Source organism: Eleutherodactylus coqui, chromosome 7, assembly GCF_035609145.1.
Source record: "Eleutherodactylus coqui strain aEleCoq1 chromosome 7, aEleCoq1.hap1, whole genome shotgun sequence".
Classification (NCBI taxonomy): Eukaryota; Metazoa; Chordata; class Amphibia; order Anura; family Eleutherodactylidae; genus Eleutherodactylus; species Eleutherodactylus coqui.
The window spans coordinates 9,278,137-9,301,856 of NC_089843.1; the positions used below are offsets into that span (position 1 = coordinate 9,278,137).

The 23,720-nt window shown below is 45.5% G+C and overlaps 2 protein-coding genes across 2 annotated transcripts in view; both read left to right on the forward strand.

Moving 5' to 3' along the window:
• The window catches only part of VAX2 (ventral anterior homeobox 2), an 80,079-nt gene extending 71,334 nt beyond the window's left edge, over positions 1-8,745 (forward strand). The window contains exon 3 of the mRNA XM_066574577.1: positions 8,281-8,745. Coding sequence (XP_066430674.1) covers positions 8,281-8,745 — 465 coding nt within the window. The remainder of the gene's footprint in view (positions 1-8,280) is intronic.
• Positions 8,746-23,176: 14,431 nt separating this feature from the next.
• ATP6V1B1 (ATPase H+ transporting V1 subunit B1) overlaps positions 23,177-23,720 on the forward strand; it is a 97,833-nt gene continuing 97,289 nt past the window's right edge. The window contains exon 1 of the mRNA XM_066572858.1: positions 23,177-23,321. Within this exon, the coding sequence (XP_066428955.1) occupies positions 23,213-23,321 (109 nt within the window). The 5' untranslated portion in view covers positions 23,177-23,212. The remainder of the gene's footprint in view (positions 23,322-23,720) is intronic.

Genomic DNA, 23,720 nt, shown 5'->3' on the forward strand with positions numbered 1-23,720 from the left:
AACACGAAATAAACTAGACCGTTCTTTAGAAGCACTTTAATCAAAGTCTTGCTCTCAAATAAGGTAAGGACAGAGTTGTCCCTGAGAATCCTCCTTTGGCAGAACTGTTATATCACCTCTTGAAAATATTTTCCGTCGACTCTACAGTTCTTGACCAGGCTTGTTCACTTTGACCTGCATTTTAAAGTATGACCTTGAACAATATTGTCTTCAGCTGTTTTTCAATATAATGATGCTGGCTGGACGCTAAATGGCAGAACTTGACTTCACCTAGAGCAGTTGCATCTCCTGACCATTATGTCCCCAGTACTCAGATACTCTCAGAACCTATAATAGAGCCAAAGCCAAGAGTAACAACTGAACAGTACCTATCAACAGCAATAGGAAGCACAAATGCAATCCTAGAACTATATATTTGAGCCAAAACTACCAGCTGTTCATTTACGGAAACAGAGAAGTACCTGATCGGTTTGACTCTATAGAAGTACTTTTGGTTTCTGCAGTGCGGTGCGGTTGATAGCTGTGACAGTGTGTGTTCTATCCATTATTTCTAGTTCTTCATTTAGTCTAGTCTGTCCAGTGTGTCTTGCTTCTTAATAAATCCTAGTCCATTCTTGTCTAATCTCCGTAGTCAGTATGTCTTGCCTCTTGGTTTTCTAGTCCAGTCTTGTCTAGTCCATCCAGTACATGTTTTGTGCCTTGATTGTTTTAGTCCAGCCTGTATTTCGCAGCTTGTGGTATATTTAATCTTTCCTTGCCTTGGGTCATTCCAGCATTTGATTCTTTAGCCTCTTAACAAGATCTTAGTGCCCTCCTGTTATCAGGAATAGTCTTTTAGACAGGGTCATTCATAGGAACAACTTAGAGATGTTTAGAGACAGTGGGGTCTGGTGTTACAGGAAATTAGTAGTGATACAATTTACATACTATTTTGACCTCTGGAGTTGCCTTTCTGTTTCTCCTAGACACAATGGCGCTGGAACTTGGCATCTGGTGTTATAACATTTGTGCGGAGGAATGGCGAGTTGTGCATTCAACACGATAGTTGGAGCACTAGGGCTGTTTTTTCCTGTCGATCAGAATGATTCCTGATATCCTCTTTTGACCCCTTTCGGTGATGAATTGTTTCCATCCACAGGATCCCCTTTCACTGGATCTTTTCCTTGATCACTCCATTCTCGGTATACTCTCCACACCATTACATGAGAAAACCCCACAAGGTTGGCAGTAAAATCCTGACCCAGGCTAGTCTAGAACCAATGACCCGGCCTCGTTGGAAGTCGCTCAGATCAATGGATTTTCCCATCTAATGTGGATTCTGAAACTGATTCAGGGAAGACTTGTCACATGATTTTATGCCGCACTCCGGGGTCACGGGGAGAATGGCCAAAAGGGAAGCGCCAATCGTGAGAGGGCCAGGGGTCTCATAAAGGGCCGGGAGCCCTAATAAAGGGCTAGGGGCTCCCATAAGGGGGAAATTCAATGTATATAATGCATTCAGTACAGTAAGAGTTATAGAAGCAACACAGCAATACTCGAGGAATGGCGAGTTGTGCATTCAACACGATAGTTGGAGCACTAGGGCTGTTTTTTCCTGTCGATCAGAATGATTCCTGATATCCTCTTTTGACCCCTTTCGGTGATGAATTGTTTCCATCCACAGGATCCCCTTTCACTGGATCTTTTCCTTGATCACTCCATTCTCGGTATACTCTCCACACCATTACATGAGAAAACCCCACAAGGTTGGCAGTAAAATCCTGACCCAGGCTAGTCTAGAACCAATGACCCGGCCTCGTTGGAAGTCGCTCAGATCAATGGATTTTCCCATCTAATGTGGATTCTGAAACTGATTCAGGGAAGACTTGTCACATGATTTTATGCCGCACTCCGGGGTCACGGGGAGAATGGCCAAAAGGGAAGCGCCAATCGTGAGAGGGCCAGGGGTCTCATAAAGGGCCGGGAGCCCTAATAAAGGGCTAGGGGCTCCCATAAGGGGGAAATTCAATGTATATAATGCATTCAGTACAGTAAGAGTTATAGAAGCAACACAGCAATACTCAGCCCACAAATAGCCGTTTTTTGCTCCACGTGCGCAGTTGTCATTCTTTTATTATTTTACGTCTTAATATAACCTCCCGGAAAAGCACTTTACTATTAAGTTCAGTGTTTGAAGCTATGGGAGGGGGTGATTAGGTTGATGTTTTCAGCTTATTACCTCCTGAACGTTTCTGTTCGTGGTCTGCAGTATTTTTGTTTTATGGTCCATAGAATGGTATAGTTCATTTCCATAATTGATGTAGGACGTCCACACGTGGAGCAGTGCAGGGGCTGTATTGTAAATGGATTTGACTCCAGAAGAAAATCCAGCTCTTTAAAGCCTCGGCTGATTAAGGAGCCCTGCCGAGATTCTGCTTCTCCGGTCAGAGGGAGATAATGGTCCATTTTGTTGTAAAAATCACACAGCGCGGACAATGCTATGTCGTACATTCCTATCGATTTGTTATAACCGCCGGCATTGCACGGCCAAATTGCAACTTCGTTCCTCAAAGCAGCGACTATTGTTCCAGATATTGAGTCGTAAATTGTGCTCAGTCATAAAACAAGGCCGCGCGGCTCCATCTGTTAGCGAACGCTGCCCGGTTTTACAGAAGATGTAGGGGACATAATACCGGAATATGGTCTCCCATGGTCCTAGAAATATTGTCTTTAAGGGTAACTCCACCTACTAGAACAATTCCCCAATGATCGCATTAATTGACCTCGTGTTATGCAGGCGTAGGGTTGTCACCCGGTCGGTAACTCATTGTCCGGCCGGTAATTAAGCCAAAAGATCGATGTTGGTCTTTATTTTTTACTGGCCATATTAGTGTCTGGTGAAAAAACAAAACTGACGGCTGAGAGTCCCTCCATCGGGGCAGCAACCCCGTATTATCAAGTGTTTCACTCCCATTCGGCCACCGCTGCTGTAATTAGAGTCTGTCAGCCAGGACCTCTCCCCTCTTGTTGTCTGCCATGCGTACAGGACATGCAAGGCGCCGATGCCGGGATGGGATAGGTCAGCAGCGCCGGCCGAACAGGAGTCAGAGAGAGAGAAAGTGAATGAAATACTTAATCATGTGTGGTTGCTGCTGGGTTAAGGATGGGGGGAGCTATTACTACTGGAGTCACTATTACTGTTGGGGACACTATTACTACTGGAGGCAATGATACTACTGATGGCACTATTACTATGGAGCAGGGATGTAACTATAGGGGATGCAGGGGATGCAGTTGCACCCGGGCCCAGCAGCCTTAGGGGGCCCATAAGTTAGCCTCTCTTCTCCATATAGGAGGCAGAGTACTATAAATAAAGAATTATAGTTGGGGGCCCTGTTACAAATTTTGCATTGGGGCCCAGAAGCTTCACGTTATGCCTATGCTATCAAAGCCACTATTGGGAGCACTATTACTATTGGGGCCATTACTGGGGAAACTATTACTACTGGAGGCAATGACACTACTGAGGGCACTATTACTATTGGGGCCACTGAGGGATCACAATTACCAGTCTGCCCATAGAATAACAGAGGTAAAAACATCCCCCCCAAACCATACTCCCCGTTACCTTGTTGTTTTTGTGACCAAGGGCACAACTGTATGCAGCAGGTATGGACTTACTGTATCACTGACTGGTTTGTCTTTGGGTTACTTGTGAGATCTCCTCTGACAGGTTCCTGGTCTTCACCCTTTAACTCCTTTTTGAGGGATCTGGTCTTTGCTGCAGGTCATTTCCCCAGGAGTAGTCTTAATTCAGTGACAGCTGACCCAGGTGGGAAAAAAGCTGAAGAGCAGTAACAAAGGGCTAGAAAATGATGTAGTCAGCACATATTGAGTTATCTCTAGAGATGAGCGAACACGTTCGGCCCCGCCCCTTTTTCGTCCGAACACCGAACTTTGCGAACACTTCAGTGTTCGGGCGAAAAAGTTCGGGTGCCGCCGGGGGCGGGGAGATGCGCGGCGGCGCGGGCGGCAGTAGCGGGGAACAGGGGGGAGCCCTCTCTCTCTCCCTCTCCCCCCCACTCCCCGCCGCACCCCCCCGCGCTGCCACGGCGGCCCCCGAACTTTTTCGCCCGAACACTGAAGTGTTCGCAAAGTTCGGTGTTCGGGCGAAAAAGGGGGCGGGGGCGAACGTGTTCGCTCATCTCTAGTTATCTCCTTATTTCTGTATCTAAAGCCTATCTGTGATGGGCTATACCCTCAGAGTGAGTCTGTTACACAAAGACCTCGCTGTAGGGTCAACACCGTAGTACCCAGTCCTGTATTGGAGCATCTCACAAGGGTACTCCCGACATCCATAGGGACCCCGTGAGTCTCATCTAGCAGGGCTGGGGGGATGTTTACGTGTTTGTCTAGTCTTATTGGTCCTCTGTCCTAGGACTTTTTAATGGCTTATTAATAAAGTAATTATTTTTAGGGTTCTTTTCTGTGAAAAAATATTTATGCTATGAGCTTGGTTCTGGTGCTGTATGTATGTACTAAGGGTTGGTTCTGGTGCTGTATTTATGTACTGAGGTTGGTTCTGGTGCTGTATTTATGTAATGAGCTTGGTTCTGGTGTTGTATTTATGTACTGAGGTTGGTTCTGATGCTGTATTTATGTAATGAGCTTGGTTCTGGTGCTGTATTTATATTATGAGCTTGGTTCTGGTGCTGTATTTATGTACTGTGGTTGGTTCTGGTGCTGTATTTATGTTATGAGCTTGGTTCTGGTGCTGTATTTATGTACTGAGGTTGGCTTTGGTGCTGTATGTATGTTATGAGCAGACTGACTATGAGTGCAGTATACAGTATATCCTGTTTTTCTTATGACATTGCTCACAGACTGCCATCTAACCTAAGGCTGGCACTGGACCTTTTTAATCATGGTAAGTCCTTGACAGTGCGGGACCGCAGTCCATGGAGGTTCCTGGACAAACCGGCATCTGTGCTTCTTCTTTAGTTAACAGAAGAGAGATACTAGCTGAAGGGGTTTTCCAGGACCTAAATTCTGATGACCTACCTCAGGAGAGGAGCTTCTGGCCACTCCTCTGTAGTCTGGAATATTGAGGAACGGGAGGGTTTGACGGTAATATTTATTTTCTATGATCTTGCCTTCTGTCTAGTTTAACAGCCTTCATTTCAGTGCGGGCATCTGCCCACGGCGCGGGCACATCTGCATGCCTCCATTGTGCGGCCACGTCTCCTGTGCTTGTGGCCACGGCCATTGTTCCTCCTCTCCTTTTCAGACTGGATACATGAATGATGAGACATTCGCCTTACTGAATAAATCCCATTTGTACTAGAATGGAAGCTGGCCTGCTGGGCGCACATAAAGTATGGCATGAATGGCTATCCACGGCGCACGGGCTAATTAACTGTCGCATGAAAGCCCCGGCGTGCTGCACTTAATACACGAATTCATGTGGTCTGCACTGAAATCACAGAAATTACACTCAATGATGGATTCCAATACCCGCTGTACCAAGCTCGGACGGGTCCTGATACATGGAGGATACATTGTAGCATCTGGCAGGCCTATAGTCTCACACCATACTGACTGGGAGCTATGCATCTGCTTGTTATGCAGGACGTGAATGGTAAGGCTCTTAAAGGGATTGTCCACTTTTTTAATAATCCATTTTTCTGGGTTTATTTATGTAATGTGTGACTCACAGTGCACAAGTCAATCATCTAAAAAACTGGTGGGAAGAAGAAGATTTGTATCTTCCAATGAGCAAGTCAGAGTCCAGAACTAAAAGGGGTTGTCCAATTGTAAACTATTGATAGCCTGTCCTTAGGAAGTTGGGCAGCGGTCTATCACCCGGGATCCCTGACGATCAGTAGTTTACCTAACCAGTGTGCTTATGTACTGAGCTGATTTCTGCAAATAGCAGGCATCTCCATTCTTACTGCAGTGGTCAGACTTGGTATTGCAGGCTGAGTTCCCATTCATGTCAGTGGAAACTTGGCCTGCAATACCAAGGCTAGTTGCTGTATTAAGAACGAACGGTCTGCTTAATGGCAATGGAGTCAGAGGGTCAGGGGCAGCTATAACGGTATGGAGCTTGCCCACTCATTAGAGGACCTAATAGATCAACGTTAAAGGGTTTGTCCAACTTAATGTGTCTATGTAGTTTGCCCAAAACTATATATTTTAGCAATATACGCATCATGGCATCGGAGCACCGTTTTGGGTCTTCTGGCTCCGTGATATCCTATAAAATGGTCACATGGGCTTCTAATGTAGAAGTCCTGGCTGGTTTACAGGACATCACTGATGACGTCCGGTGTTGGGGAAAGAACCACGTGACCACTGCAGCCCAAGTAGACAGACCGACCAGAGAACTGGGGTGGTGGCTGCAGAGCAGCACGGTGGCAGAAAAGCCAGGATTGATTTGTTTTCCATATACATAATGCATCTCTCCTCGGCCACCAATGGTTTTCTTTATTGGAAAACCCCTTTAAGGTGGAATGGCCAGCAGTACGTTGTATCTGCTTGTCTGGCTGACGATCAGTAAATGCAGCTATGGGTACTAGACTGCCCACATGTCATTTTGCTGTAAAGAGACTGTCTCCTTGTGCTACATAGACTTGGTCAACTGGAAGAATGAGAAGTTTGTGTATGAAATGATGGAGCTTTGAGATAAGAAACAAAATAAAAGTGTCCTCCCTGGGGTCATCATAGAAGCAATGGGATGAAACTGAAAGGGAGGAGACACAGATTAGATATTAGACAGTGAGGGGGATCAATGAGTGGAACAGGTTGCCACGGGAGGTGGGGAGTTCTCCTTCAATGGAAGTGTTGAAGCAAAGGCTGGAAAAATATCTGTCTGGGATGATTTACTGAATCTTGTACTGAGCAGGGGGTTGGACCCGATGACCCCGGAGGTCCCGATGACCCTGGAGGACCTGATGACCCTGGAGGACCCTTCCAACTCTACCATTCTATGATTCTATCCTGGAGTTACACCTGAACTTCAAGAATAGGGTTGAGCCAGAGCCCCAGGATGTAACCATCGGCCTCCATCACCCAAACAAACACAAATAAGGTCTCCTTTGAGTAGGATTCTGGTTGCCTCTGGCATTTGTGCCGGACAGAAGAACATGATTTGAAGACATTATTATCTCTGGGACAAATGCTGGAAACTAAAGGAAAGCTGCTCAAAACGAGCTCTTATTTGTCTCTGTTTCAGCAATGGTAAGCTATGGATCCATCCTAGGGTTCCGTCAGACATAACCATGGAACAGAACCCAGGAGGTATAGAAACCAGACATGAATGGTCCGTTATCCCAACGGGAAACATGGGGAAGATTTACTAAGCAAAATATGGTATGTGGTCACATTATGTGTGTTAGACAATCTTTAAGCCTTTCTAGGAAAGGGGTGTGGCTTACTGCAAAGGGATGTGGCTTAAGTTGCAACAACATGCTCCAAAATTAGACCAAAATTTTGGTACAAATCAAGACAACCAATGGGTGATGTGAAGTCAGAAAAACATTTCTAAAGATGTGCCAAGGGTAAAAGGTTTCATAGTGTTGAACTGCCGTTCTCCTTGACTGCTGGCTCAGCGTTATAGCATGGAGTACTGCCCTTCATGTTCAACCATTGTAATTGGCACCCAATAGGACTGAAACACCTATGTATTTGTAAGGGGTGGATGGTAAGTGCCTGTGTTGTGGCCAGCTTTGATACTGCCACCAGTATCACTATAGTTCAGACCTGGATAGAGGCAGTAGATGGGTTTTCACTGTGGAAGAGCCACTTTAATATGTAAGTGTGGAGCAGGGCACTGCTTACCCCTTTTACATAGCCCTCTGCTTTAACCTAGAAACATCCGTAGTCCCTGGGGGTTCTTGTGACTGCCTTTCACCGCCACCACCGGTGCCATCCTACTGTGCCAATTTGTATCTGGTGGTTGGTATGTGCCCATATTGCAGCCCCTTCTTGTGGCCATCTTTGATAGTGTAGTAGCCTGTATCACTAGAGCTCAGACCTGTATGTCACAGGGTGGCTGATAGAGGGTGTGGATGGAACTTTGTTCTGGAGCTCAGTACATGGTGGCAGATCCTGTAATCCATAAGAAGGGAGCAGGGCACTGCTCACTCCACTTACATATGCCCTTCTACTACAAAATGATTAGTTACATAATGTAATATTTTATTATCATGCTCCCAATGCTACAGTATGTCACTTCTGCATATCTATATTTTGCTCCATAAACTCCCTTGGATTTTCATTCTCTTTATTTTTCCATTTCAGGTCAAAGTCTGGTTTCAGAATCGGAGGACCAAACAGAAAAAGGACCAGAGCAGGGACTCTGAAAAACGCTCCTCATCGACCTCCGAGTCTTTCGCTACCTGTAATATTTTACGGTTGTTGGAACAAGGTAGACTATTATCGGTTCCTGCTCCACCCAACCTGCTTTCTCCTAGTCAAAATGCAATAGGCAACTCATCTGCAAATGGTTCCAGCCTGGGAACATCGGGAAGCACATCTCCCAGTATAAGTGGCGGTCCACCCGGAGCTGGTGCCTTCACTCTCCAAGTTCCATCTCTAGCTTCCTCCACTTCTCCAAGGCTACCAGCTCCACTTTGTTTCCCTGGTCCTCTATTGGGGGGTCTACATGAAATACCCACTGCGTACGGACTAGGAAGCTCAGCCTTCGAGCCTTATACTCGACTGGAAAGAAAAGACAGTATCTCCAGCAAGAAGCCAAGTTCCTAAGAATCATTACTGATGTGAAGGTGTCAAAGTCAAGTCCACTGTGTTTGCTTCTTCTGCCCGCACACCTACAGTACTTACTGGTCTTGCAAAGTCAAATATCAAGAGACTTTTGAACCAAATGTGTCTAGTGGTGTGTATGTATGTCCTCACGGTGATAACAAGATTTGTACAGAGGAAGCGCTAAGACCTGTTCAGTGGGGGGTGCCAGTCCGAATTTCTCCTACCACTGGTCCGTAAGCACTCTTGCTGCATTGCTAAGTGAGGTGTTCCATCATGTGTTTGCCGTGTATAAGTGGGACAAAACATTCATTCAAGGCTGAAGCAATGGGGGGGAACGGGCTGTTAATTATACTTGTGAGGTAACACTCTGCTAACACATATATGTCATTCAATGCATATGGAACCATGTTACCTTTTTCTTCCAGATTTTATGAGCTATGGTTGAAGGAGCAAGGTCTGCAGCACCTTAGATGATTGGGGGTGGTGACCTTTCCAGTCAAGTGATGTAAATGAGGATAGGGGCAGGCTCATGATGGAAGGGGGGATGGAGATAAGTGGACAGTATGCCGGCCATAGACAATTATTCTAAACCTGCCTGCTGTGTCTTTAATTATAATGCAATGTGCTCATCTAAAATTTTGATTGGAGGATTAATATACTTCTGCAGTACATATATATATATATATATATAATGTGGTACATGGAAGAAAGTATGTGCACCCCTGATCACATCCCATGACCATGGACCATCGGCTATAATTAGTTTTTGTGGCCTTCATATATCCAGACAACACATCTCCACTCCTCCGAAGTCCTGCGGTGGTGGAGGTGCTGTTCACCACTTTTCATCATGATGATCTCACACCTATGTGTGGTTGCTGCTCATGGAAACCCAATACTCACAACAACCTGGTGTTCATCCACTTCAGAAAAACAGCAATTCCAGGTCAGCAGGGTGGATAACTCAGTACCTACATTTAAGAAACCGACATATTGATGACCTTCCAAGACAGAGAGCGCCATGATGACACGAGAGCTAGTGCAAATGAACCAACCTCTAATACTTGCCTACAGAAATTGCATAGCTGCTCTCATACGTTTGGCAATGTATTGAATATCTATTTATACTACTCCAAAAACATTGGGAAACACTTAAAGGGGTCGTCCAGTTGTAAACTATTGATGGTCTATCATTAGGATATGCAACCAATAGTAGATCAGCGGGGGGGTCTGCCACCTGCAACCCTCTCAGATAGAGGTTTACCAGGCTAGTGTGCTGGTGCACTGATCTGATTTCTGCAAGAAAAAGACAGCTCTGTTTCCACTGCAGTGGCCAGGCTTGGTATTACAGGCAAAGTTTTTATACACTTAAATGAGAACTTTGCCTGCAATACCAAGACTTGCCACTGCAATGGGAACAGAGCAGTCTGCTTCCTGCAGAAATCAACTGAACACACAAAACCACTGACCCTTCAAATAGTTGATTTGTGGAGGTTCTAGGTGGCAGACCCCCGCCTGTATACTACTGATGGCCAATCCTATGGGTAGGTCATCAGTAAATTACATCTGGACAACTCCTGTGGGCCTTCCAGTATGCCCCCAAGTCACTTACATTTCATTGATATCAATCTGTCCAGTTAAGAAGCAGAAGCGATTGTAAATCAGTTTCACCCGCTTCAGTGGAAATAAAAGTAACAACAGAAGCCCTGGAGGGATGACAGCAAGACACCCCAAAAAGGGACTGGAGAGAACTCCTCTCTACTTCTCCTTCCTGACTGTTTCCGCTCTAGTTCTGTCTTGTGCTGGTGTTCTTGTCACTACTGGTACATGAGGGCTACCTGTGGCCCCATCAGGGTGTACCAGTAGTCCTGCTCCCCCAGGGTGGCACATCCATACGTGCCGCAGCAAGAAAGTGTCCTGTGTCTCCCAGCAGAAAAGCCTGAAGAAGATGCCAAAACATGGGTCATTTAATGAGGAAAGCTGGATAGTAGGACATCAACCGGGCATCAGGAGTGGAGAAGCAAAAGGAGCGCCGCCACAGCCCTACAAGATGCCCTCTAGCATCAGGACCGGAGGAGCAGGAGGAGCTGCCAGACCCTACAGAATACCCTCCAGCATCAGGACCGGAGGAGCAAGAGGAGCTGCCAGACCCTACAGAATACCCTCCAGCATCAGGACCGGAGGAACAGGAGGAGCTGCCAGACCCTACAGAATACCCTCCAGCATCAAGGCTGGAGGAGCGCTGCAGGGGCCTTACAAAATGACCTACAAAGCAAGAATCAGAAGAGCAAGGGTAGAGTTACCATAGGCCTGCAAAATGACCTGCAGCATCAGGACTGATAGGAATAGGAAGAACACTGCCAGTGTCCTACAAAATGACCCCCGGCAGACAACTGACCAAATAGTACATGAGGGTGGCCTGAGGGCCTGATGTCCTGCAGTGGGACTTTCACAGCTCAACGTTATGCAGCTCTACTGGCAAAGAACACTGACATTGGCAGGTCCACTGTTGGCGCCCTGTTGACTTCACAGATGAGAGCACGTTCACACTGAGCACATATGACAGATGGGAGAGTCTGGAGACCACGGAGATCATCAAGGTCCGATACGTGATTTAAGTGTTCCATTCATTTGTTTGAACAGTGTACAGGTAAAATAAAACTTCCCCAACTCAGAGGCCTCCTGAGGATGTTCTACTGTTCCAAATGAGAAGGCATCAGACAACGGCCCCTTCAGGCAATGCAGCTGACATTTTATGAAAAGAAAAATTTCAATAAAAAAGTTCCCAATAGGTGGCAGCAGTGTGCGAATCACGCTATGCATGTTCAATAAGTCCCCCTTGGTTTTCAGCAATGCTCTCCGTCCGCAAAACCATGTTTAGCAGCACTGAATTCAGTGAGTCAACTTGAATCAGTCCAATCTGCTGCCGAATGCCATCCTTCAGATGTGACACAGAGGCAGGTCTGTCGCCGTAGACCTAGTCCGCTACAGCGCCACCTATCAGTGACATTTTTATTTATTTATTTTTTTCATAATTGGCAAGTGCATCGTCTGAAGTGGCCATTGTCTGAATTTTGCCTCTTGTGGAGCAGCTGAATACCCTTTGGAGACCTCCGAGGTAGGGGAACTTAATTTCACTAAATTTGTATATTGATGTAGTAAAGTTTAACTCAACGCTGATAACTTCCTGCAACGAGTTATGTTAACGAAACAAACACCATTGAGAAGGCAGAAAAAATGTGCATTCCGCTGTAATTGAACGCGATGTCACAGGTTAAACTTTGCTAGATCTGTACCGTCAATTCAACCTCCGCTATAAAGGGCGCTATGCCTCTAAAATACTGTTGAAGTGTATTGTAGAAGGTAAACAGTCTACATACAGTGACAGAACGTCCATTAGCCACACATCTCCCTCCCACCTGCTAGATCTGTACCATCTATTCAATCTCAACTATAAAGGGTGCTATGCCTCTAAAATAATGTTGAAGTGTGTTGTAGAAGGTAAACAGTCTACATACAGTGACAGAACATTCATAAACTGCCCAACTCCCTTCCCTCCTGCTAGATTTGTATCTTTTATTCAACCTCAACTATAAAGGGCGCTATGCCTCTAAAACACATTGAAGTGTATTGTAGATGGTAAACAGTCTACATACAGTGACAGAACGTCCATTAGCCACACATCTCCCTCCCACCTGCTAGATCTGTACCATCTATTCAATCTCAACTATAAAGGGTGCTATGCCTCTAAAATAATGTTGAAGTGTGTTGTAGAAGGTAAACAGTCTACATACAGTGACAGAACATTCATAAACTGCCCAACTCCCTTCCCTCCTGCTAGATTTGTATCTTTTATTCAACCTCAACTATAAAGGGTGCTATGCCTCTAAAACACATTGAAGTGTATTGTAGATGGTAAACAGTCTACATACAGTGACAGAACATCCATGAGCCACACATCTCCCTCCCACCTGCTAGATCTGTATTTTCTCTTCAACCTCAACTCTAAAGGGTGCTATGCCTCTAAAATACTGTTGAAGTGCGTTGTAGAAGGTAAACAGTCTTATACAGTGACAGAACATTTAGGAGCCGCCAATATCCCTCCCACCTGCTAGATCTGTACCATATATTCAATCTCAACTATAAAGGGTGCTATGCCTTCAAAATACTGTTGAAGTGTGTTGTAGATGGTAAACAGTCTACGTGCAATGACAGAACATTCATAAACTGCCCAACTGCCTTCCACCTGCTACATCTGTACCTTCAATTCAACCTTAACTCTAAAGGGTGCTATGCCTCTAACATACTGTTGAAGTGCGTTGTAGAAGGTAAACAGCCTACATGCAGTGACAGAACGTCCATGAGCCACAAATCTCCTTCCCTCCTCCTGCATTTTTTCTATAGGGATCCCGTTTATTGCCATTCCATCCATTACTGTCTCGATGAGCATCACTAAACGTTTTAGTCTAACTAAAATAAACGGAAAATAATCAATCATCTCTTCGCTATTTATTATAACTTAGTATTGAAATGGGATCTGGTCTGTAGAGGCTAAAAAAGCAGAAGAGCACTTGGTTTGGGACTTCTGGTGAGGTGACCTACAGGGAAACTTGGGTTGAGCAGTTGAGTGAAAAGTAAGCATTGCCAACAATGTCCGGCTGGGGGTCCCCTTAATGGTGTGGGTAAAATGGGTTTGTATGGGCTCTCAGCTGTCATGAACTGCTTGATTGTTGAATGTACAACCCGCCTGAGTGTCAAAGTTCTCTGCAGACGGGTTTAGGTGACAACCCCTCCCTATGTGTAGGGTGCAAGATTGGCCTACTGGGCCCTAGCCAACTTGGTTCACACTATTTATAAGAGGAACTCTTTGATTGTCTGCTGTCGCCATGTGGTGACCATGTTACATTACAAAACTTGTTGGCCTGCTGGGACGCCAAGGAATGTCCAAGGGACAAAACTATTTCCAGATACAATGGCAGCTCGAGTGGTAGCCTGTCCTCCAAGCCTCAGAGGTCTTTCTTGGCCCGTTCAGCTCTTTGCTCCAGTCTGTGGCTCCATCCCATCGTAAGCACCATTTGTTGCCCCAGACATAACTGGTCACAATAAAACATCCGAGGCGTTAGAAATGCTGGTGGCGCCAACTAGTGTAGTCACGGGTAAAGCAATGCCCTCGGGGTAAGAAGATAGCACTCTGGGTAGTGTCTGGTCCGGGTGTCCCAGTCGGCGGCATTGACAGAGAACGATGTTGTAGTTGTCATGTGACCAGTTCTAAGTTATATTTCGTCCTCTTAAACAAGACTGTAAGCTCCTATTTTATGTCCCTTCTAAGGACACAGTGCTGTCGTGCTCGGTGATCGCCACCGGAAGGTGTTTGACAAAGAGTTTTTTGTTTCTTCATCCTCACAAAATAAAACTTCTCTGCTTTTGGTAAATCTGACTCATGTCTGCGTGCTTCATAAGTAGGAAGGTCAATGCCGGGAGACATACAGAAAAAGTCTGAAGGCTACTCCTTATCTAGGCTCATTTCTATTGGTTAAATTGTAATCAGGAGAAATACTGCAGTGTAAACCATGGGGGAGAGACAGAGCAGCAGCCTTCCCCACTTATAAGTCAGACTCCAATTGGCAAGGAGCGTAAGTAAAAAGAGCTTAAACAGCCAAAGCTGAAGAAATTGAATAGCAGGTGAGTGAAAATGAAAGGTGGTGACTTGTTACACAAAATGTATTACTGCAAAGTGCTCGTGTTATGGCAGCTTAATATACATAATTATATACATGAGATACTCAGGATATATCAGCATGGTCTATATCACTATATACAGGATGTATAACTTATATACCAGCTGTACATATATAATTATATACAGGAGATACCCAGGTTATACCAGCATGCTCCATATCACTATATACAGGATGTATAACTTATATCAGCTGTACATATATAATTATATACAGGAGATACCCAGGTTATACCAGCATGCTCCATATCACTATATACAGGAGATGTATAACTTATACCAGCTGTACATATATAATTATATACTGGAGATACCCAGGTTATACCAGCATGCTCCATATCACTATATACAGGATATATAACTTATACCAGTGGTGCATATATAATTATGTACAGGAGATACCCAGGTTATATCAGCATGCTCCATATCACTATATACAGGATGTATAACTTATACCAGCTATACATATACAATTATATACAGGAGATACGCAGGTAATACCAGCATGGTCCATATCACTATATACAGGATATATACCTTATACCAGCTATACATATACAATTATATACAGGAGATACGCAGGTAATACCAGCATGGTCCATATCACTATATACAGGATATATACCTTATACCAGCTATACATATACAATTATATACAGGAGATACGCAGGTAATACCAGCATGGTCCATATCACTATATACAGGATATATACCTTATACAAGCTATACATATACAATTATATACAGGAGATACGCAGGTAATACCAGCATGCTCCATATCACTATATACAGGATATATACCTTATACCAGCTGTACATATATAATTATATACAGGAGATACCCAGGTTATACCAGCATGCTCCATATCACTATATACAAGGAGATGTATAACTTATACCAGCTGTACATATATAATTATATACTGGAGATACCCAGGTTATACCAGCATGCTCCATATCACTATATACAAGGAGATGTATAACTTATACCAGCTATACATATATAATAACATAAGGAGATACCCAGGTTATACCAGCATGCTCCATATCACTGTCTCCAGGAGATGTATAACTTATAGAAGCTGTACGTAAATAATTAGATACAGGGGATACCCAGGTTATACCAACATGCTTCATATCACTATATACAGGAGATGTATAACTTATACCAGCTGTACATATATAATTATATACAGGAGATACCCAGGTTATACCAGCATGCCCCATATCACTATATACAGGATATATAACTTATACCAGCTGCACATATATAATTATATACAGAAGATACCCAGGTTATATCAGCATGGTCCATATCACTATATACAGGGAGATGTATGACATACAACAGCTGTACATATATAATTATATACAGGAGATCCCCAGGTTATACCAGCATGCTCAATATCACTATATACAGGATGTATAACTTAGACCAGCTATAGATATATATTTACATGCAGGAGATCCCCAGGTTATACCAGCATGCTCCATATCACTATATACAGGATATATAACTTATACCAGCTATACATATATAATTATATACATGAGATACTCAGGATATATCAGCATGGTCTATATCACTATATACAGGAGAAGAATAAATTATACCAGCTGTACATATATAACTATATACAGGAGATATCCACGTTATACCAGCATGCTCCATATCACTATATACAGGGAGATGTATAACTTATACCAGCTGTAGATATATAATTATATACAGGAGATCCCCATGTTATACCAGCATGCTCCATATCACTAGATACAGGAGATGTATAACTTATACCAGTGGTGCATGTATGATTATATACAGGAGATACCCAGGTTATACCAGCATGCTCCATATCACTATATACAGGATATATACCTTATACCAGCTGTACATATACAATTATATACAGGAGATACCCAGGTTATACTATCATGCTTCATATCACTTTATATAGGAGAGGTGTCACTTTAACCAACTGTACATATATAATTATATAGGGAGATACCCAGGTTATACCAGCATGCTCTATATCACTAGATACAGGAGATGTATAACTTATACCAGCTGTACATATATAATTATATACATGGGATACCCAGGTTATACCAGCATGCTCCATATCACTATAAACAGGAGATGTATAACTTATACCAGCTGTACATATATGATTATATACAGGAGATCCCCAGGTTATACCAGCATGCTCCACATCACTATATACAGGAGATGTATAACTTATACCAGTGGTGCATATATGATTATATACAGGAGATACCCAGGTTATACCAACATGCTCCATATCACTATATACAGGAGATGTATAACTTATACCAGTGGTGCATATATGATTATATACAGGAGGTACCCAGGTTATACCAACATGCTCCATATCACTATATACAAGGAGATGTATAACCTATACCAGCTGTAGATATATAATTATATAAAGGAGATACCCCGGTTATACCAGCATGCTCCATATCACTATATACAGGGAGATGTATAACTTACACCAGCTGTTGATATATAATTATATACAGGAGATACCCAGGTTCTACCAGCATGCTACATATCACTATATACAGGAGATGTATAACTTATACCAGCTGTACATATATGATTATATACAGGAGATACCCAGGTTATACCAGCATGCTCCATATCACTATATACAGGAGATGTATAACTTATACAAGCGATACATAAATAATTATGTATAGGAGATACCCAGGTTATACAAGCATGCTCCATATTACCATATACAGGAGATGTATAACTTATACCAGTGGTGCATATTTAATTATATACAGGAGATCCCCAGGTTATACTAGCATGCTCCATATCGCTATATGCAGGGAGATGTATAACTTACACCAGCTGTTGATATATAATTATATACAGGAGATACCCAGGTTATACCAGCATGCTCCATATCACTATATACAGGATGTATAACTTATACCAGCTGCACATATATAATTATATACAGATGATACCCAGGTTATATCAGCATGCTAAATATCACTATATACAGGATGTATAACTTATACCAGCTGCACATTTATAATTATATACAGGAGATACCCAGGTTATACCAGCATGTTCCATATCACTATATACAGGGAGATGTATAACTTATACCAGCTGTACATATATAATAATGTACAGGAGATACCCAGGTTATACCAGCATGCTCCATATCACTATTTACAGGATGTATAACTTATACCAGCTGTACATATATAATTATATACAGATGATACCCAGGTTATACCAGTATGCTCCATATCACTATATACAGGAGATCCCCAGGTTATACCAGCCTATGACAAGACTGTTTCTATATTACACACTCTCAATATATTTATTACAAGCCGCACTGGTCTTTGTAGTCGTAGTCTCGGTTGCCTCGCCTCTAATTTGCCATCATACGTTGGCACCTCCGTCTCTGCTCCCTCTGATGGCAGACATTGTGCTCTGAGCACGGACCTGGCGGTCACCCGGGCCGCCATCTGTGAGTCATTTGTAATTGTGCTGGGAGCTCCATAGATGGAGGTGATTACAGCGCAGCCGGAGTGACTGCAGAACAGGTTCTTCCACTCTCCGCTCCTCCATGGCTGCCAGGCTTGTTGTGGCTTCATCTTGGATTCATTCTCCTGTTTTCAGGAGAAATATTTATACTCGGAGAAAACCGGATGGGTGAGATGTGACGGCAGTCAGCTGTGTGTGACCCCGACCATCAGGGTCCTGGTGGGCTGGAGGCCGGGTCAGCTGGCCAGGGTTACCGGAGGACTGTGGGGGGGCTCTGAGCCGGCTGCATACATTCAGGTACATTAAAGGGGCTTCCAGTTTACAATAAGTACCCAGGGGTCTCGCACTGTACAATCAGCAGACGGTGTATCCTGCATGGCGAATGCTGGAAGATGAGAACAAGCGACAAACACGACCAAAACGCTTATTGGGCTCATTGTCCCCCCCAAAACAGGCAATATAAGTAATCAGAAAAGCCACGTGTCCCCCAAAAGGATAGCAAGAAAAACTAAAGCTCATGACACAAAAAGCATGCCGCCTTCACAGAGCTCCGCCCACGGGGGAAGAAAAGTCATGTGACTATGAATGCAGCGATGCAAAGGAAAAAAATAATAAAAAATATATATATTGTTAAAGGGGTTTATTTGGGAAAAACCTAAAAAAAAATCTATACTTTTGGAATCGTCATCGTACCGGCAGAAAACCAATGATCCTGTTACTTATGCTGTAGGATTAACCCCTTCCTGCGATGGCCCGATTGGTGTGTTTTTTCTTCCTATCCTATAAATAGACTAATAAAGGTTCTACAATAGAAGTAGCCAAAAAATTGTACCAAAAAACAACCCTCATACGGCCATGTTGGGGCAAAACAAAAGTCGTGTCCCTACATCCAAAATAGTTTGTGTGGGGGCGCCGCCGGGCTTATATGGACCTGAGGCAACGCTGTGTTAGGGGGGTTACTCATCCGGCCCAGCGTGTGTAACTGGTGTGAGGAGCCCAGCAGGTGCCAGAGCTGCCGCTACGGGTAACGTGTTCCATGCACCCCTCTCAAGAAGTTGTTGAGTGCAGTGAATGTCTGGTGGCCCCCAGAGCCCCGGTGGAAGTGACGAGTCGGAGAGAGGACTGTAACGGGATTCAGGCCTGCAACAGCCAAGAGCTTAACCAGTGAGCACCATGACCAGAGCTGCAGACATGGCATCTGTATAGAGACGAGGAGGCAAGGTTCGAGCTTCCTCCAGTTCTGTGATCGTTAGAGGCCGACGCGTTGGCCGAGGAGCTCCTGGGGCCCAGCGGCACTCACCCCGTTGCTCTTGGCCTGCATCTTTCCCACTAACACTATAGACTTCTCCCACGTGTATCTCATCAGCCTGTCGTAGGCCCCGTCTTCATCCTGTTCATTGCTGCAGTCTTCACATCATAGGCCCGGTCTTCGTCCTGATCACTGCTGCAGTCTTCACCTCATCGGCCCGATCTTCATCCTGTTCATTGCTGCAGTCTTCACCTCATAGGCCCGGTCTTCGTCCTGATCACTGCTGCAGTCTTCACCTCATAGGCCCAGTCTTCATCCTGTTCATTGCTGCAGTCTTCACATCATAGGCCCGGTCTTCGTCCTGATCACTGCTGCAGTCTTCACCTCATCGGCCCGATCTTCATCCTGTTCATTGCTGCAGTCTTCACCTCATAGGCCCGGTCTTCGTCCTGATCACTGCTGCAGTCTTCACCTCATAGGCCCGGTCTTCGTCCTGATCACTGCTGCAGTCTTCACCTCATAGGCCCAGTCTTCGTCCTGTTCATTGCTGCAGTCTTCACCTCATAGGCCCGGTCTTCGTCCTGTTCATTGCTGCAGTCTTCACCTCATAGGCCCGGTCTTCGTCCTGTTCATTGCTGCAGTCTTCACCTCATAGGCCCGGTCTTCGTCCTGATCATTGCTGCAGTCTTCACCTCATAGGCCCGGTCTTCGTCCTGTTCATTGCTGCAGTCTTCACCTCATAGGCCCGGTCTTCGTCCTGTTCATTGCTGCAGTCTTCACCTCATAGGCCCGGTCTTCGTCCTGTTCATTGCTGCAGTCTTCACCTCATAGGCCCGGTCTTCGTCCTGATCATTGCTGCAGTCTTCACCTCATAGGCCCGGTCTTCATCCTGTTCATTGCTGCAGTGTTCACTTCTAGAGTGTCATCATCTGGTCAAGGGGAAGGAGACTACCAGCACGTTTGCTGGGCCATCTTGTGGTAGCCGCGATGACCGCTACTCATCCCCGATATCAATCAGGCCTGGTGGCTCTCCCAGTGGCATGTAGACTCTCACCTCCCGCACTCTTAGCACTTGGGACCTCCGCTGTCCTTTCATTGCTGCAGGGGGGTCTCCAGCATTCTCCCCAGCAGGGCAATGAGTCCAGCCCACATGGCTCGGTGGCCACCCATCTGGTAACTCACCAGCCTGGCTGGTAATTAATTGGCCATCTCATATAAAAGGCCGGTAAAAAATCATTTTCGGCTGAGAGCCCCTCCAGCGGGCAGTAACCTGCACCATCCGATATGTCATTCGCTCTCTCTCTCTAGCTTCTCTCTAGCTGTTGCTATAAACAGAGGCCGTGACCCCTGACCTCTCCTCCCGGCGTCTGCAATGCGTACAGGACATGCCGGAACGCAGACACCAGGAGGAGAGGTCAGGGGTCACGGCCTCTGTTTATAGCAACAGCTAGAGAGAAGCTAGAGAGAGAGAGAGAGAGCGAATGACATACCGGATGATCTGAGGCTGCTGCCCACTCCCCGGGTTTAGGGTGGGAAGGGCACAAAGAGGGTGCCCTATTACTACTGGGGCTACTAGTGGGGACACTATTACTATTGAGACCCCTAATGGAATCACTGGGGGTATTGTTACTGTTGGGGCAACTATTAATATTAAGGCCACTACTACTATTGGGGCCACTACTGGGGTACTGATACTACTGAAGGCACTATTACTACTGAGGCCACTACTGGGGGCACTATTATGACTAAGACCACTGCTGGGGGCACTATTACTACTGAGGCCACTGTTACTACTGGGGGCACTATTATAACTAACACCACTGCTAGGGGCACTATTACTACTGAGGCCACTACTGGGGGCACTATTGTACCTAAAACCACTGCTTGGGGCACTATTACTACTGAAGGCACTATTACTATTGGGGCCACTACTGGGGTACTGATACTACTGAAGGCACTATTACTCCTAAGGCCACTACTGGGGGCACTATTATGACTAAGATCACTGCTGGGGGCACTATTACTACTGAGGCCACTGTTACTACTGGGGGCACTATTATAACTAACACCACTGCTGGGGGCACTATTACTACTGAGGCCACTACTGGGGGCACTATTGTACCTAAAACCACTGCTTGGGGCACTATTACTACTGAAGGCACTATTACTATTGGGGCCACTACTGGGGTACTGATACTACTGAGGGCACTATTACTACTGAAGCCACTACTGGGGGCACTATTACAACTAAGACCACTACTGGAGGCACTATTACTACTGATGCCACTGTTACTATTGGGGCCACTACTGGGGGCACTATTGTACCTAAAGCCACTGCTAGGGGCACTATTACTACTGAAGGCACTATTACTACTGGGACCACTGTTACGACTGGTGATACTATTACTATTTGGGCCCCGGATAGGGACACAATTACTAGTTTCAGTCATTAGAATAATGGAAGTAAAACATACGTTGTGATAAGCCACGCCTGTAACCACACAACAAACCACACCCCCTTTTACCTTGATTGGTATTTTTTGGAGGAAGGTGGCAGCCCTACACGTGGCCTGCTGTACTAACGGGCTAATGGCGCCATACCGAGCTTATAACTGGCTATTCCTTCACTAGCCTTGTCACCAAAGTGGCAGCACTTTCCCTAACAAGTCCTCCAATTGGATGATGCATTGATAGCGGCCTGCGTCATACGAGGGGGCGGGGCTTATCCTACGCCTCTATGGGGCTCTCTGGAGTGCAAACATGCAGGATGTTACCACGCACAAAAAACGAGCAAAAACACGTTCACCTGTCGAAACCACCACACGCCGGGAGGTCCTGCCCGATGTATCCCGCCCGCAGTATTCACGCCCGCGAAAAGAGCTGGTGAAAACAATGGTTGTGTTTCGTCTGTTGAAGCGCCTTCTGAGCGTCATACGCTATGGGGATCAAACGCGGCTCGTATGACCGCAACGCCGTATCTGAGGCGCACAACAAATGCGCACATAACATGCGGGACCCGCAGACCCGCGTGAGCCCGTGTTTTCGGCTGACGCAGCTACATGCGGGGCGAGTTGTACTTTTCCAGGGTTTCATTCAGCGGACCGCAGTACCTACTGAAAAACGTAAAAAGATTTTGATGTGAGGAGAAATGGATAAAAAGGCAACTGCGCTATTTTTAGTGAGCGTTCGATTTTACAACATCCGCCATAAATGAACGCCGGCCTCATTCCGTGAATCCGTACAATTATTGTTCCTAATGCCGTCTGACTAATGCGCACGAGCAGCATCCCGCAGACTGTAATGTTACCGCTGGCACGGGCCGCACGGTATGGCGCGTACAGAAAATCACGGCGTGCGCTATCTAAGCACGTATTACGGGCACATACATGCCTGGAAGGTGTATGAGGAATGGCGGCATGTACGCCATGTAGTATGTGACATGTAGAGATGCGCACGCAGCACGCCGGGAGACGCGTCCGTGTGAGCGCAGCCTAATGCAGTGCCACAGTATTACACTTACTGCGCTCTAACAGTAAGATGTCGCGGCCACGCCTTGATACATAATCATTAATGGCGGTCCCAGGGGTCTTCATGAGTCCCCCGGCTACCATGACAACCGAGCGACACCCTGCAATCGCACAGCCCCCCAAAATGTAATAAAATTATCAAAAAAGTCGTATGTACCCCAAAATGGTGCGAATAAAAGCAGCAGCTCGCCCCGCGGTCCACGAGCCTCAGGCGGCCGCGCCGGTGGGGGAATCCTAACATTACGGCTTACAGAGAGTGGAGGAAACCATCCCCCAAACCACAGGAGTCCTGAAGGGGTTAAGTGGCCGTTTACAGTACACAGCACTGGAGCCGGCGCAGGTCGGTCTCACCTGGCTGCAGGTGTACACAACACACACACCGCCTCCTATATAACACGGCCGGCGCTCACCGCACACACAGCATGGCCACCAAAGTGGAGATGAGAGTCAGCGACCACCATGCCAACATGGCAGCCGCCAAGGAGCACGTCCTGGCCGTCACCCGCAATTACATCTCCAACCCCAGACTCTGTAAGTAGCTCATGTCTAGGTGATGTAGAACTACAAGTCCCAGCAGAGCAGCATCGAACAACTGATAACTGGGAGCATTGATGATAAGTCAGTGTACCTAAACCTATCATGTGTGATACTGTCTGCTGATTGTTGTATCTAATCCCACCCTGTGTGATACTGTCTGCTAAACCGTGTATCTAATCCTATCCTGTGTGATACTGTCTGCTGATCGTTGTATCTAATCCTATCCTGTGTGATACAGTCTGCTGATCGTTGTATCTAATCCTATCCTGTGTGATACTGTCTGCTAAACCGTGTATCTAATCCTATCCTGTGTGATACAGTCTGCTGATTGTTGTATCTAATCCCACCCTGTGTGATACTGTCTGCTAAACCGTGTATCTAATCCCATCCTAT